The following is a 14,640-nucleotide window of genomic DNA, read 5'->3' as shown; positions in this document are numbered from 1 at the left end:
TCCCAAGGCACCGTATGTTGTAAAACGGTGCGTCGATTTACCCAAAAGGACCCAAAAGAACCCAAAAGGAACCCAAAAGGAAATTAAGAACGACCCAAAAGGACTTGAAATAAAGAGATTAAATGGATATATAATGTATACTTTCATATTTTATTAAAACTAAAACTAGTTTTTTGAGGGTAAAGTGCGTGTTTGGGTTGAGGTGGGAGCCCCCCCCCCCCATCCCCCACCCATCCCCGATACCATATGCCTAGAACATGTCATTAAATAAACTTATTTCTTTATTTATCGAATATCATATAATAAGATATAATAAAACAGAAGGAGAAATAGAATAATACAGTGCACTTTGTTAAATTCAGCTAAAAGAAATCAAAGCATATCTGATCAGATTTAATGATTGATGTGTTATAAAAGTCGTATGTTATTTCTTTAAGAAAAGTTGCAACAATATAAATGTATGTTTTTGCCAATTTTTAGGTAAATTTATAATATAATATTCATAATTTAATTCAAATTATTATTTTTCAATGTATTATAATATATTAATTCGAGTCCTTTTGATTTCCTTTTGGGTCCTTTTGGGTTCCTTTTGGGTCCTTTTGGGTTCCTTTTGGGTCCTTTTGGGTCCTTTTGGGTAAATCGACGCACCCTTGTAAAATGGCAACGTTTCGCCTTTCACCATGTTTATTAAAATGTATGCTCAATATGTATATTCTCTCTCTAAATATAAATGAATACTTTTCGGATTTAAACAAAAATATATTTTTAACCCCGCTCAAATTATCCGGATGATAATAGTTATACCGAGCATGGTTTCGTAGTTAAATTCAGACTGTAGTACATCCGGTTTGAATTCTGATGACTTTCCGTTTTCGGATAGCCAACTCTTTTGATTTTTGGAACTTATGACTTATGGCAAGGTATGAATGAAATACTTTTGGTTCAAAACCTTAATAAAAGCATCAATATTTTTACAAAAAGTGTCTTCAATCTCAGCTTATCCGATTATCATGAAGGATATCATCATTCAGAACAGTTGGAATAGATTGTAGCCAATACTGTAGCATAACCCTTAATCATATGCATGATGATGATATGGAGGGAAAATATACATAAAAAAGTGAATGTAGGTGAAAGCCTGTCCACTTCTCTGAAGAGATTAGGTTTGTTTATTGAAATAGTTTACTGCTCAAAAGATTTTTTTGTACTGTCTAACCTGCTGAGATGAAGATGTAAAAAAAGAAAATTAAGCCTTCATAGTGAATTAATATTGATAGTATGTTTCAAAATGCTTATTACAAACTTGGTAATAAAACACAGAACACTTTAAAGCTGAATACGATTCGTAAAAGGAATCTGTCCGCCATTTTTGTTCCCGAGTCTATCTTCTCTGCAGACCGCTATAAATAGGGCAGCAGTTGGTCACTGTTCAGTGTAATCAGTCTACACTGGTGAAGACGGACGTATGCTATACAGAAGAACTCGGTAGCAAGAGTAATAACGTAATACTTCATCTAATGCAGGAAAATAAGATACCAAATAAGTTTATAACAATTATAGTTTTATAAGTCAGTAAAATATACAAAAAACACAGATAAACGTAACTGCAATAAAATGTAAAAAAAAAGGTAATGCAAGATAACCAGCACGATCACGGGTTGCTATTCCACGCCAATACCCGTGACAATAAAGCAGTCAGGTGTAATGATTGCAACGAGTATACCCTAGTATTGATGTATCATAGATAATGCTATCGAAAATGGCGTATGCCTATTTACGAGTTGTGTTCAGCTTTAAGGAGGCTGGGGGGTCAACAAATTAATCATAAATTAACCACCAGATTTAACTTATTTTTTTACATACGGTATCTTAAGCTGTCAACTATTATTTGGCAAGGAAAAAATTCAGATATTTTATTTTTAAAATTTGATCATTTTTTATATCTGTATATGGTGCTCTTCTTTTAAAGGAGATAAAAATAATCTGAAAATGGCTGCCACACCCCAGCCCCGTTAAGTTGAGAAGAAAATAAGTAAATAATCAAGCACAATTAAACTACTTACATACATGTACAGTGTACATGGTATTGTCTAACCGAACAGACTTAGCTGTCATAAAAAATAACATGCTTCTTATATCTGAATATAATTATAAGTTTATAACATACGCCACATTCTACATAACTGTGGTGCAGGCAAACAATGAGTCGAGCACAATATCATATTCTGCTGGTGAGCTATTGCATTAGATTAAATATTTTGAAAAAAAGACTTGTATGAAATAGTGAATTAGTGATGGTTGTCCTGACATAGGAGAAGTAGAATGGTACAAACTAGTTGATGCTCATTTGTTTGAAATTTTTATACGCCTGAATTGATAGATTCGGCACGTGTATTGATTTTGTCCTTTCAGTCTGTTGTCAACTTGAACCATTGCCATGACTTTTGAACTGTGAGAGATAGAGACTTCATATTTGGTATGCATACTACGATAATTAAGTTCTTTGAAATGCAACAAGGTCAATGACCTTGTGACTTTGACTGTAATTATATGTTAAAATAGCTTTTTCGAACTTTTGCCATAACTGTTTATCTCAGTGTCTGTCTTTTGTCAACTTAAACCTTCACCATAACTTTAGAACTATATGAGATAGTGACATCATATTTAGGATGCATACTCCACTTATGAAGTGCTTTCACGTGACAACAAGGACAATGATTATGTGATCTTGACTGTGACCTATATGCTAAAAAAATTGCTTTTTCGAAACTTTGTTGCCGCCGGGCACATAGTGTTTTACAAGCGCATCTTGTTTTGTTTTTTTTTGCCCATCCCTGTTGTTGCTAATGCTATTACATAATTAGTTTAAATTAGGCCAAAATAAAAAATAGTCTTGTTTCCTGCTACCCGACCTACCCTATTTTTTTGCACCCGACTCTAAAGTTTTTTTTTAGCTTTTGGGGAAAAAAATTCTAAATTTTAGAAATTTCATGTTTCAAAAGTGAAAAAAATTATATATTCTCAAGTCGTATTTCATGAAATATATGTTTAAAATATGGACTTTCGTAAAATTCCACTTGAGTTGTGCATCAAAAGACATGGAATTTCACTTTTAAAGATGATATTGACCTTAGCTATCTAAGCTATGACATGTTCAATTTGGTTTTATAGTAGTTCATATCCAAAAAAATACCGTTGGAAAGAATAAAATAAAATTAAAAAATAAAATAATTTTCCTACCTACCTACCCTATTTTTTTCTGGCTGGTAGCAGGAAACAAGACTATTATTTTTTTTGGCCTTAGAATGCAATAGTACCTTAACATAATTTATCATTTCAGAGAGAAGAAAACTGCATGACTTTAAAAGAAAACCAGTGAGATAAAATCATATAAAATGTATGATATGATTCAGGATGTGGTCATTTGGTAAGTGGTAATTAAATCATGATTGGTATGTATAACAATTGCCTGAAAAAAAAAATGATTCTAAATTTTAAATTCTGAGCTGTGGTTTATCAGCTGTGAGCTACAAGAAGTTTTATGTAAAAGCTAGGGCTGAAACAATTTGCCCCCCTCCATGTTATGTATGTATTGTCGTGATTGACATACAATCGGTTCTCTAATACATACACTACAGTAAAACTTTGTCATCTCGAACCTGAATTGAAGAGGAAAAAACTTTGAGATCTCTCAAAAAATTTGAATGAAAAAGAGGAAATGTTGTAAACCGATTTCTTGCTGGTCAGTATTTTGATGACTTTAAGGAAGCTCTAAAAACTGCACACTAAAGAGCTCTACTTTGATATTGGGTAAATTTATGCAGTTAGAGTGATCTGCCCTTAGATTGAGATTAAGAAAAAATTTATTTTACAGTCAGTTGGATTACTTGTAAGAGATTAAATTATTTTTAGCATTATCTAAAATCAAAAATAAAAAAATTATTTGATTATTTTCATAAATTTTCCAAATGTATGAAGTAAACAGCAATGATTTCTGCTCACAGATAGTCCATTGTCTTTGAAAATTTCTTGGGGAAATGATGCACATACTATATGTTCTACATGAATAAAAAAGGCTCATTATGCACATCTTTATATGATAGATTTTTTCTTTCCAAAGATTAATTTCTGTAAGTCTGACACTAAGTTTTTAGAGTTTCCTCAATTTTTTAGATACATGTATTCAATGAAATTATTTGAAGTATTAAATTTTGGTAAATTTTATGATAGTAAAACCAAAGGTTATGTGGTTGAAAACAGACCTGGGGTAATGGTAATGTGTAATGGTAATGCATTGTAATCATTACATTTTTTCAAAGTAATGGGGTGCAATGTGTAATGGATCCATCTTTCAATTACAAGCAATTGTAATTTATAGTTTGGTTGAAAATACTTAAAAAAAACAGCATGCATGCATGACAATAGGGCTTAAATTTTTAATGTCTCTTAATTTTTCAGTGACATTAAAACAGGAATTGTCATCACCAATAGACAAATTTCACATTGCTAAGAGTTGTCTCCAATTGTCGGTGTATCGCTCATTTTTCTCACTTTGTCCTTTGTAAGTTACTTGTATTTTTTCAATCCAAACGATATTGGACAATTATGATCTGTATCTGTATGGCCAGAGTATGGGGTAACATGAAAATCATAATGAACATGTTCATACAGATTTCACTTCCAAGGTATTGACCCTCAAAGTTGGTATGGTTATGTAGAGGGATAACAGCGTCTTAAGCCGATTGACCCCAAATTGACCCTGCAAAGGGGAATAACTTTTGTAAATGTGAAAGTTGTCTATGGTATATCATAGAGATCTAAAACTGACTGAATTTTGATCCACCAATTCATGAACATGATGAGTGGATGTAAATAATGTTGGTCAATTTTTGTAAAAAAAAAAATTTAAATTACTTGTTTATAAACCGAGTGTACATGCAATACTGGCATAAAATTACTCATAATATACATGTATACTTACATCATGATAAAAGCATACGTGTCCAATGCAGCATATGATAAATCATTAACATACAAGTACATGTATATCCATACTGTAATACATATATATTGCATCGTTTTTAGAGACCTGTTCTGTGGATGCCCTTAGACAGTGTGTCTACCCATCACGCCATCTGATATCACTTGTTCTGAGCATATTTCTCTCTCAAACTTAAACTACAGAGAGCCTGTGGATAGAGGATGAAGAGTGACCTTGGACTAATTTTCTAGGTCAAAGGTCAGTATCAAAATGTACTGTATATCTTTATTCAAAGTCGTAGTCCAGAGTATATTTCTCCCTTGGTGTAATCTAGCTTTTATGCAATTGGTGTGGAGGGTCTGCAATGATCTTCAACCAATTTTTTAGGTCAAATATCAAAAATTAAAAAAAAATTCTCTCTCTATTAATATTTTTGTTATTATAAAGAGTATATTTTCTCTCGAACTAATTCAACTTAAAGCAGGGTTCTATGAAATTGTAATATATTCTCAATGATATAATGAGGCTGAAAACATTATTTATATTATGTAAAAAAAATTTTCCTTATCATAAAGCATTGAATTTTAAAGAGACACATTAAATGCTGAAATCATATGTATCATGGTCATGGAAAGTAATTATTGATATTGGTATATTAAAGAACATTGGCTGATCTTTCAGATTTCTAAGTTATATTCAAGCATTATAATTCTGACACATCATATGATAATTTTGTATGAATATTGCAGATCATAGATGATGTGAAGGAAATACCAGGGAACTGATGTTGAAAGAAGTACTTAATGACGCTTATGAATGGACTTAAATGTGAAAGACTGTTCCATTGTTTATCTAAGATATATGAATTTATTTAGTATTTTGATATCATTGAAAAATACTGTTACAGTTTTTGTACATCAAATGAATTATTAAACATATAAAATGGTAATGCTTTTTTTCTCTTACATTTAATAATTTTTTTGATAGATTTTTGAAAGAATACACATAATTTCACATCGCTTCCTTAAGAAAAGTTGGGGAATCTTGAAGTTTCCCAGTAACTTCAACCAGGAATGGGACTCCAGATAATTCCACCAAGTTTCCGCCACACAGAAACTGCTACACAAGTTCCATATAGTTTCCTGAGTCAAGGAAACTTTAGGAATCGTAAGGTTTCACGAGCTTCCATGTAGTTTCCCGTAATAGGAAACCTTAAGATTCCATCAAGTTTCCATTCCACGGAAACCACTACACTCTGATTCCCTGTGGTTTCCTCAGTCACGGAAACTTTAGGAATCATGAGGTTTCCCAAGCTTCCATGTAGTTTCCTTAAAAAGGAAACCTTAAGATTCCACCAAGTTTCCATCCCACGGAAACCACTACGCTCCGATTCCATATGGTTTCCTGAGTCACGGAAACTATAGGAATGGTGAGGTTTCCCGAGCTTCTATGTAGTTTCCCGTAAAAGGAAACCTAAAGATTCCACCAAGTTTCCGTGACACGGAAACCCCCTACGCTCCGATTCCATCAAGTTTCCTGATTCTGGAAACCAGTGGAATCTTTAGGTTTCCCATTACGGGAAACTACATGGATGTTCGGGAAACTTCAGGTTTACAGAGGTTTCCGTGGTTCGGGATACCTTATGGAATCGGAGCGTAGGGGGTTTCCGTGTCACGGAAACTTGGCGGAATAACCTGGCATCCGCTGCGGAAACCACTGGGAAACATGATGTAAACTTGAGGTTTCCATGTGGTTTCCATAAAGTTTCCCATGATGGGAAACCACTTTTTTCACCCAGCTGCATCCAAGTCTTCGATTGTGTAAAAATTTATAACTAAATTCTTTGTTCTATCATAATTTTGAGAGGCAGAAAAGAAGATATTTTCATACGCCACCATTCCGCCAAAAATATAGTCCCTGCTAGTTTTCAAATGCAGTTTACCATTTCTATTTAAAGTTGTACAATTGTGATGAGGAAAGAAAAATATGGTCTTTCAAATCCCTTACACCTCAGTATATAAGACATGTAAGCGAATATACTTTGAATGTTTCATCTAGTCAAAAACCAGAGAAGAATCCTACCTTAATTGAAATTTATCACATCTGGTTTTTAAAGGGGGGGGGGGTTTGATGAAAATAATTTTCATTTCGTTTTTATATAGGGCATTAAACTTTTTATCTTGTCTACTTCTGTACATCTTCGGCCATTCACTAACGGTAAGGCACCAATCCTTTGAATTAACACGATCTGGTGCCTTGTTTACGTGGTTTAAATAGATTAGAGTTAATTTCTTCATTCTTACGATGTAATGGTAAAATAATTTCATTCATTAGATAACATTAAAATGAAAAAAAAAAAAATAAGAAAAAAAACATGAATTTTCCATTACTGAGTATATATATACAGTATATTAGCATTTGACAAAAGACTTTGTGTTGATTGCCTTTGGGTGGGGTTAATTATCAATAGTTAAAAGATTTTCATTAAAAAACGTTGAACATCACATAACGCCCAAATATTGAGAACAGAAATCTTTATTCTATAATTTAAGCTTTGAGTTGAACCTGCAAAGAACCATAACCCAGTTTACTTTTTGCAAACTGTGGATTGAAGAATTGTGAAAAAAAATTGTACGTCTCAATTTTTCACATTTCAATCTCTCTCTCTCTCTCTCTCTCTCTCTCTCTCTGAAATGAGGTTTATATTAGGAAAAACCTTAATTTTACAACAAAAAAAAAATCCCGCTGTGATTGAAATCTTCTACATGTAAAGATGTAATAGTATGAGGAGTACAGTTATGTTTAATCATTTAAAGGTGCATAGACACAGATTTGAAGTTAATATTATCTGTATTATATCACGACTTATATATATATATATTGTAATAGCATTTCACACGAAACTATATTAAAAATCTTATTTCATCTAAAAGTTATTGAAAAATTTTAAAAAGTTTAATTCAGAAAAATAATTATATTCAGAGTAGAAATGTTCGAAAGCAAAACCCCTTCACAAGTATCAAAGAAATGCCGCGGACATTATTCTCTAATAAATCATGAACCTCATCAAAAAATTATCAGATCAGAAACACGTATCAAACCTGTGCAGTTGAAATGTCCATTTATTGTCCCCCGCTTGAAAAGTGGGGGATATTAATTTGGGTTTGTCCGTCCGTCCGTCTTTCTGTCTGTCTGTAACGCTTTCGTTTCCACACGATATCTCGAGAACCCTTTAAGCTTTTGCAATGAAATTTATCATAGCAACTCCCTATGGACTAAAGAAGAACCTTATTGATTTTGAGGTCAAAAGGTCAAAGGTCAAGGTCATAAATAAGCAAATTCTCTCTGTTATAACACTTTCGTTTCCACACGATATCTCTAGAACCATTTGAGCTATTGCAATGAAATTTTACATAACAACTTCCTGTGGCCTAATAAAGACCCCTATTGAATTTGAGGTCAAAAGGTCAAAGTTCAAGGTCGTAAATTTATACATTCTGTCTGTGTGTAACACTATCATTTCCGGGCGATATTTCAAGAAGATTTTGAGCTTATGCAATGTAATTTTATACCAAAACTCCCTAAGACCTCTCTCACCCCTCTCAAAGTGCCCCGCCCCGTTTGTTTTATTAGTATTTATAGTATCACATGTTGCTATTTTTAGCACAGGAGCATGAGGAGAGTTATTACGTATATTCAATGTACATGCATGTATACATTTAATAATTCTACAAATTCAGTGAGGGGGATCCGACTTCCCCCCCTCCCCCCCGAACTGCGCATGTTTTACTTTTTCCTTAAGCGGGGGACACAAATTCTCTGAATTAGCTTGTTTGACTTAAGAATGAAATACTTATTTAGACAACAGCGATGTGTCGTCTTTTGCAATTTAAACACTGTTTATTGCAGAAAGTAGCTGATGAATGTAGGTTTCTAAATCCGAGTGGGGCTGTTTCACGAACTTCCCTACGCCATATTTAAACTCCGTGAACTTAACTAGTGATAAAGTGGTTCAATAGGAAAAGTGTTCCTCTATAGAGAAACGATCAGTTGTATTTTAGATTTGCTATTACATGTAATAAAATAGAAATAAAGTCCTTGTTGTTGTGAATGATGCAGAAATAATGCAGCAGAATAACTTCCTCGGTTTCGAAATGTTGTTTGGAATATGAAAGCCTCGGCTTTTATCTTTCAAACAACATTTCTCGACCTTGGAGGTTATTCTGCAACATTGACGAAAACGCGGACTTTATTTCTTACATCTATGTCTATGCACATTTAAAGGGGCATGGACACAGTTTCAGCTTAAAAAAATTCAAAATTATTTTCCCCTTTTCACAAATATTCAACGAAGGTCTTTCTAATGATCATCAAAGTTTGAACTTCAGTTGTGGAGATACAAGACAAAGTTAGAGCTCCAAACCTTTATTACGTAAATTGAGTCCGTGTCATGTTTTTGTTTACGTAAGTTAATATACTAATATATCTGCGTTCAAAGCAAATAACTTCAATGAAGAAATTACTTCAAAACACTATTAGACAGTTTCTAGTGATTTGCTGAATTTCATTTTTTATCAAAATGATATTTTCTATATGTAAACAAAAACAAGGCACGGGCCTTGTTTACATTATGAAGAACTTTAAATTCTGTATCTCGTATGTTAATCAACAAATGACGTTCAAATTTTTGCTGATCATTAGATAATATCTTAGTTAGGAATTATAAACATTTAAACTGATTTTAAAAAATCAGTTGAAACTGTGTCCATGTCCCTTTAACAAAAAATCCCTCACCATTGATCAAATAAAAATAAAATTACTCGACACAAAAAATGTCAAATGTATTTCAATAGGAAATTATTAAATAGATACGTTGTAAAGCTAATTAAGTGACCACATGCTATTGAAAAATGGAATTCACCGGTTTAAAAAGTTGAGAGTATTCACATTAAAACTCAAGAAATCGTTTGTACAAAAAGTTCTTCTTATTTATCACTCCGATCAAGATTAATAATGTAGAAATCTTCATTGTTCCATGGCTGGACCTACTCCTGTGAAAAAAATTCTTATATTTTATTTCTTTAGGTAAGATTAAAAAATGCTTGAAAATCACACAAGTAGGACTTGTCTTAAACGGAAGCGCAATAGTGCAAACCAAAAATAAATTTAAAAAAAACGAAATTATTAAATACAGCAAAATCATTTCATTTTCCTTATTTAATCATTTCGATTTCTTTTTTAAATAATTTCGTTTTCTCTATTCAATACATGTAATTTCATTTTCTTTATTTAATAATTTCGTTTTCTTTATTTAATAATTTCGTTTTTTCTTTATTTATTTTTGGTTTGTACTATTGGGCTTCCGTAGTTCAATATGGTTTTATATTATATTACATGCTATTTAAAGTACAAGTAGGGGTAAGACCCTTTTAAGCCCCTGAATTGGGTTATCTTTTAGAACGCTATAAAACTTCATCCTTAAAAATCTCCTGTAATACCTTTTGATAAATTAATATTTATTTACAATTTTAGTCAATCAGATTGTGAAAACAATTAATAGATGAGGAGCAAAATTAACCGTATTTTTCCTTGAACAAATGGTACAGTATTACTCATTCGTATGCAATGCTCATAATTACCGTTTTCGGCGTTTGGTCTGTTGTTATCTTCCTCGCCATGTATGATATAACATTTATTTTCAATACCACCCACTGTAGACTGAAAATAAAATTTAAAAAATATCTTAAGAAATCAACTTGTCCATGATTAAAATTTGTAGGTACTGTTTTGAATGGTACACAATTTTTGTTGATGTAAACATGATTACAAATCTGTACTCTCATTTGCAACAGTTCAATTTAGTAGATTTGTCGAAATCCTAAACTGAGGTATTGTACAGGCTCAATAAGAAATCAAATGCGCCAGATTGGACCAAGGCAACTCTGGTCCTAAGATTATATATGAAATCAAATTTTGTTATCTCGGACCTGATCTGGCCGAGAAGAAACTAGTACTAGTTATCCAGAACTCCAGGTTAAAATAAATCAAGAAAACGTTGTTCAATTAAATTTTCACTACTATATATCGAAGGTATGAGAGATATGAAATTCAACTATAAATACCATTTCCATAATTTCTGAGCCTTTGGACTCCCGAGATTCCGTGTGATGCACATCAATGACAAATGTGTTGGTGTATTTCATGGTGTGGTTTTCTGCCTCCTGACGGTATTTCACTAGGGCGGGTCCCCACTCAGTTGTGGGACTAAACGCCCCTCTCAGTCTCTAAAACGATAAAAGTGATTCTTATCATCAAATTTAACACACTTACATGTCTTTATTTCAAAAAGATCCCTGTAAGTGTGTTTCTTTCTTTCTCTTTTTGGAAGTTGTAAAGCATGCTGGAGATTTCATATAACTGATAGAGCCAACCTATAATTAAAAGTTTAACGACTCTTACATTATACAGGGTCTTCTAATATGAGCAAAAAAAGATACAATACCTCCATGATATTTCCATACTCTCGGACTACTACATATATAGCCGTGCCAATAATGGAGAGAATGATGGTTAGTGTCATTCCCCAGCCAATAAGATCAGCGTACACGTTATAATGAGCTTTATTGGCTAGGCCTGTGTAGTCCACCCAGGAAAATATCATAATGATCTGAAAGGGAAAAAGTCTCATAAATATAAGAATTATAGTTACATGTACCAACACTTGGCAATATTTTCACAATACATTTATTGCGGTGGTAAAGAGTACTTTGAAAGCCATACACTGTATTCTTTTTTAAAACGAAATTCGTTTATCTCGATTTAAAGTAATGTAGTGTTTTTTTTAAAAGTACGTACAGCACATAGAACGGGTGTTACACAGCCCCAACAAATCACCCACCAAAACTTGAGCACAACAAAGGGAACACAATGACAAAAACGTGCACCAACCATCAGTTGGAGATCGTCTAAAAATCGGAACACACCTGCAAGAAAGTTCAAATAAATTAATAATTAGGTGTTGGGGTGGAATTAATAAATATTCCCATTAAAAACTGGGAAGGGCTATAAAATATATGTTTATGTTTAAAATACTTAGGTGTGGTAACTTATTATTATCAAGATAAGGTTTATATTTGCTTTTTAAACTTGATACATGTAAGTCACAAAAAGGGAGACTTAGAAACTCATGTCCTCTTGATTTAGCTTAAACTCTACTAGCATAATATATATAAATTTATAAATATTTTGAAATTAAACAATGTTTTTCATGTTTTCACTTTTTTTGAAGACGTAAGAGAAAGTGACATTTTTTTTTTACTGTTTTGTCATCTTGATATTACGATTTTGTTTATACTGTATAATATTTATATACATGTAGTATATAATAATTTTTTTTACTATTATTATACGTAGTTACCATAAATCCACGCTACAGAAATGCACTCAAATATGGCGATAAACAGCACACCCCATCCACCCGAGTAAGTGTCCATTATCTCCAGCATATATATACCACCCTGATCAGGAATTGGAAGAAAGAAAAAATACAATAACAAAGAATTGTAAAACAAGAACAAGGCTCCATAACTAAAGGCTTCTTTATTGCTTGAACCCTTGCTTTTGTCACTAAATTCTGCTTAATAAATTTCAAGGAAAAATTAGAGGTAGAAAAAACACAAACTAGTTACATTAGTGGTCAGTGTGAGGCCTAGAAGAAACATCACAACACAAACACCAATGACTGTCGGCAACTTCTGCTCTCGGAGTTTGGGAAACTTGTCCATCAATGACGTCACGACCGTCTCAACCAATACAAACTGAAGAAATTAAAAAAAAAAATGGATAAATGCATGAATTACCAGTAAAACTTGATTGCTTCAGACTAAGTATGATTGGGCTCTTACCTCGCTGTCCACAGCAAGTGTCAGCAACATGAGGAAGAATAGAATGGACCATAGCGGAGCAATCGGAAGTTGCGTGACAGCGAAAGGGTAGACAACGAAGGCCAAGGAAGGTCCGCTCGTAGCAACTTCATCCACAGGAACGCCCAGTATATACGAAAGATGTCCCAGGTAAGAGAAAATTACAAAGCCAGCAAAAATACTGGTTAGACAATTCCCAAAACCAACAATCATTGTGTCTCTGAAAATAAAAAGCAATGTAGGGTTTCTCTAGAAGTTTTGTAAAAGATGATTGTAAATGTTCAGTATCATTGCGGGATGAACAATTGAGGAGTATGTAGGTATCAAAATGCCTATGGAACTAAAGATAGAATAAAGTTTAAAATTGAAGTCATTAATGTTGGAATACCAACTATTCCTAGTATTCTCCACGATTTAACATGGATTTCTAAAACATAATTCCTTTTGTAGTTTTTATGAATACACTGAATTTACATTCCACCCTATGATCGTGGAAATTTCTACATCAAATGAAGACTAATTCTTACCTGATGACGTCGTTGTGGAATTCATTATAACTAGCCAGAGCTATGAGTCCACCCTGAGAGGCTGACAGAGAAAAGAAAATTTGAACAGCGGCGTCTTTCCATACCTGAAACATTATGACAATATACAATTTAGCTGACGTAAATATGCATATATCATTTCTTTTGTTGACATCAAGGTCAATGACCTTGTGACCTTGACTGTGACCTATATGCTAAAAAAGCTTTTTCCTTTTTGCCGATTGTTATAGTTTTACAAACAATTTGTTATTCAAAAATAAAATTAAGATTTATTTATAAACATACTGATTATCATGGTTACCTGATTTTCATAAAGTTTTATTCTTTTACTTGTGCATCCTTCAGCTTTGAGCAGATCAGAGAGAAGAAAATCTGAACAGCGGCGTCTTTCCATACCTAATAAATATTATACATGTTATTGATTATGTCTAGTGAGACCATTGACAGTCTTCTAAATATATTATAAGTATTTTTGTTTGTATAAAAAAATTAATTAGTCTTTCAGTGATGACTCCCTTTGCATTAAGGGGGCATCTTCAGATATTATAGAGTTCCAATGGTTACTTGTTTTATAGACATTTGTATTCCAAGTCAACTATAGATTGATAGCAGGAAATACAAAGGCCTATATGAAATTGAAGTCAATTAACCCAATGACAGTATTTTTTCAAGGAGAAAAATGTGTGAGACATAAAAATGTAGGATTGACTCCCAAAGTCAAAATCTTATTGCTAGACAAACAATCATATTTCTATCTGCGGTACACAGAAATACAGTTTGTATTTCTGTGTCATGAATAAAATAAAATAATTTTTTCTGAGGAAAAGATCGTTAAGATGCTCGCCATGCTCTGCAAGTAACTAAAAAGAAAATGCCAAATGAATAGCTAACTCAATTAAATACATTTAAAAGGTTATAAACCTGTGCTTCCGATAGCTTAGATAAAATTGGCGTTAAGTAGAAATGGATTCCTTTTTCGCTTCCCTCCAACAATAAACCCCGAATTAACAGTATCACGAGAACAAGGTATGGAAATGTTGCAGTGAAATACACAACCTTAAACGGAAAATAAAGAAATTATAATTCCAAAACTTTAATAGTTATTTGCACGAAAGAAATTCTAAAAAATGATTAATTTTATTTAACGCTATGAAATTTTAAAAATATTGTAAAGCTCATTAAAATTCAA

General features: G+C 32.7%; 1 protein-coding gene and 1 long non-coding RNA gene across 3 annotated transcripts; one reads left to right on the top strand and one right to left on the bottom strand.

Annotated features, from left to right (window-relative positions):
• Window positions 1-718: 718 nt before the first annotated feature.
• Window positions 719-6,422, top strand: LOC134256341 (uncharacterized). Of its 2 annotated transcripts, XR_009989708.1 has the most exons (4): window positions 719-923; window positions 3,344-3,430; window positions 5,089-5,242; window positions 5,734-6,422. It is a non-coding gene; the product is annotated as an uncharacterized LOC134256341 (long non-coding RNA). The 2 variants fall into 2 exon arrangements; XR_009989707.1 differs by lacking the exon at window positions 5,734-6,422 and having other exon boundaries at window positions 5,089-5,368.
• A 3,587-nt stretch (window positions 6,423-10,009) lies between these two features.
• LOC134256346 (sodium- and chloride-dependent neutral and basic amino acid transporter B(0+)-like) lies at window positions 10,010-13,796 on the bottom strand. Its single transcript, XM_062738992.1, has 10 exons — window positions 13,782-13,796; window positions 13,434-13,537; window positions 12,889-13,126; window positions 12,673-12,801; window positions 12,402-12,501; window positions 11,840-11,967; window positions 11,487-11,651; window positions 11,107-11,268; window positions 10,624-10,702; window positions 10,010-10,035 (listed from the first exon to the last, which is right to left on the bottom strand). The coding sequence occupies exons 3-10, from the start codon at window positions 13,117-13,119 to the stop codon at window positions 10,010-10,012; spliced, it is 1,020 nt and encodes a 339-aa protein (XP_062594976.1). The 5' UTR covers window positions 13,120-13,126; window positions 13,434-13,537; window positions 13,782-13,796.
• Window positions 13,797-14,640: the final 844 nt, after the last annotated feature.

This window comes from Saccostrea cucullata, unplaced genomic scaffold (assembly GCF_032062105.1).
Source record: "Saccostrea cucullata isolate Sc308-1 unplaced genomic scaffold, CSIRO_AGI_Scuc_v1 ctg5298, whole genome shotgun sequence".
NCBI lineage: Eukaryota > Metazoa > Mollusca > Bivalvia > Ostreida > Ostreidae > Saccostrea > Saccostrea cuccullata.
Note: the sequence above shows the minus strand (reverse complement) of the source record. Positions and strands in the feature narration are given on the sequence as shown.

What these genes read in the sequence shown, in the direction of transcription:
- LOC134256346 (XM_062738992.1), bottom strand. Translation starts at nt 13,119, where the DNA reads ATGATTGTTGGTTTTGGGAATTGTCTAACCAGTATTTTTGCTGGCTTT. An exon ending in GCCTCACACTGACCACTAAT is followed by an intron (nt 12,502 to 12,672) that starts GTAACTAGTTTG and finishes ATTCCTGATCAG; the next exon opens with GGTGGTATATATATGCTGGA. An exon ending in GCTCAGAAATTATGGAAATG is followed by an intron (nt 10,703 to 11,106) that starts GTATTTATAGTT and finishes TTTTATTTTCAG; the next exon opens with TCTACAGTGGGTGGTATTGA.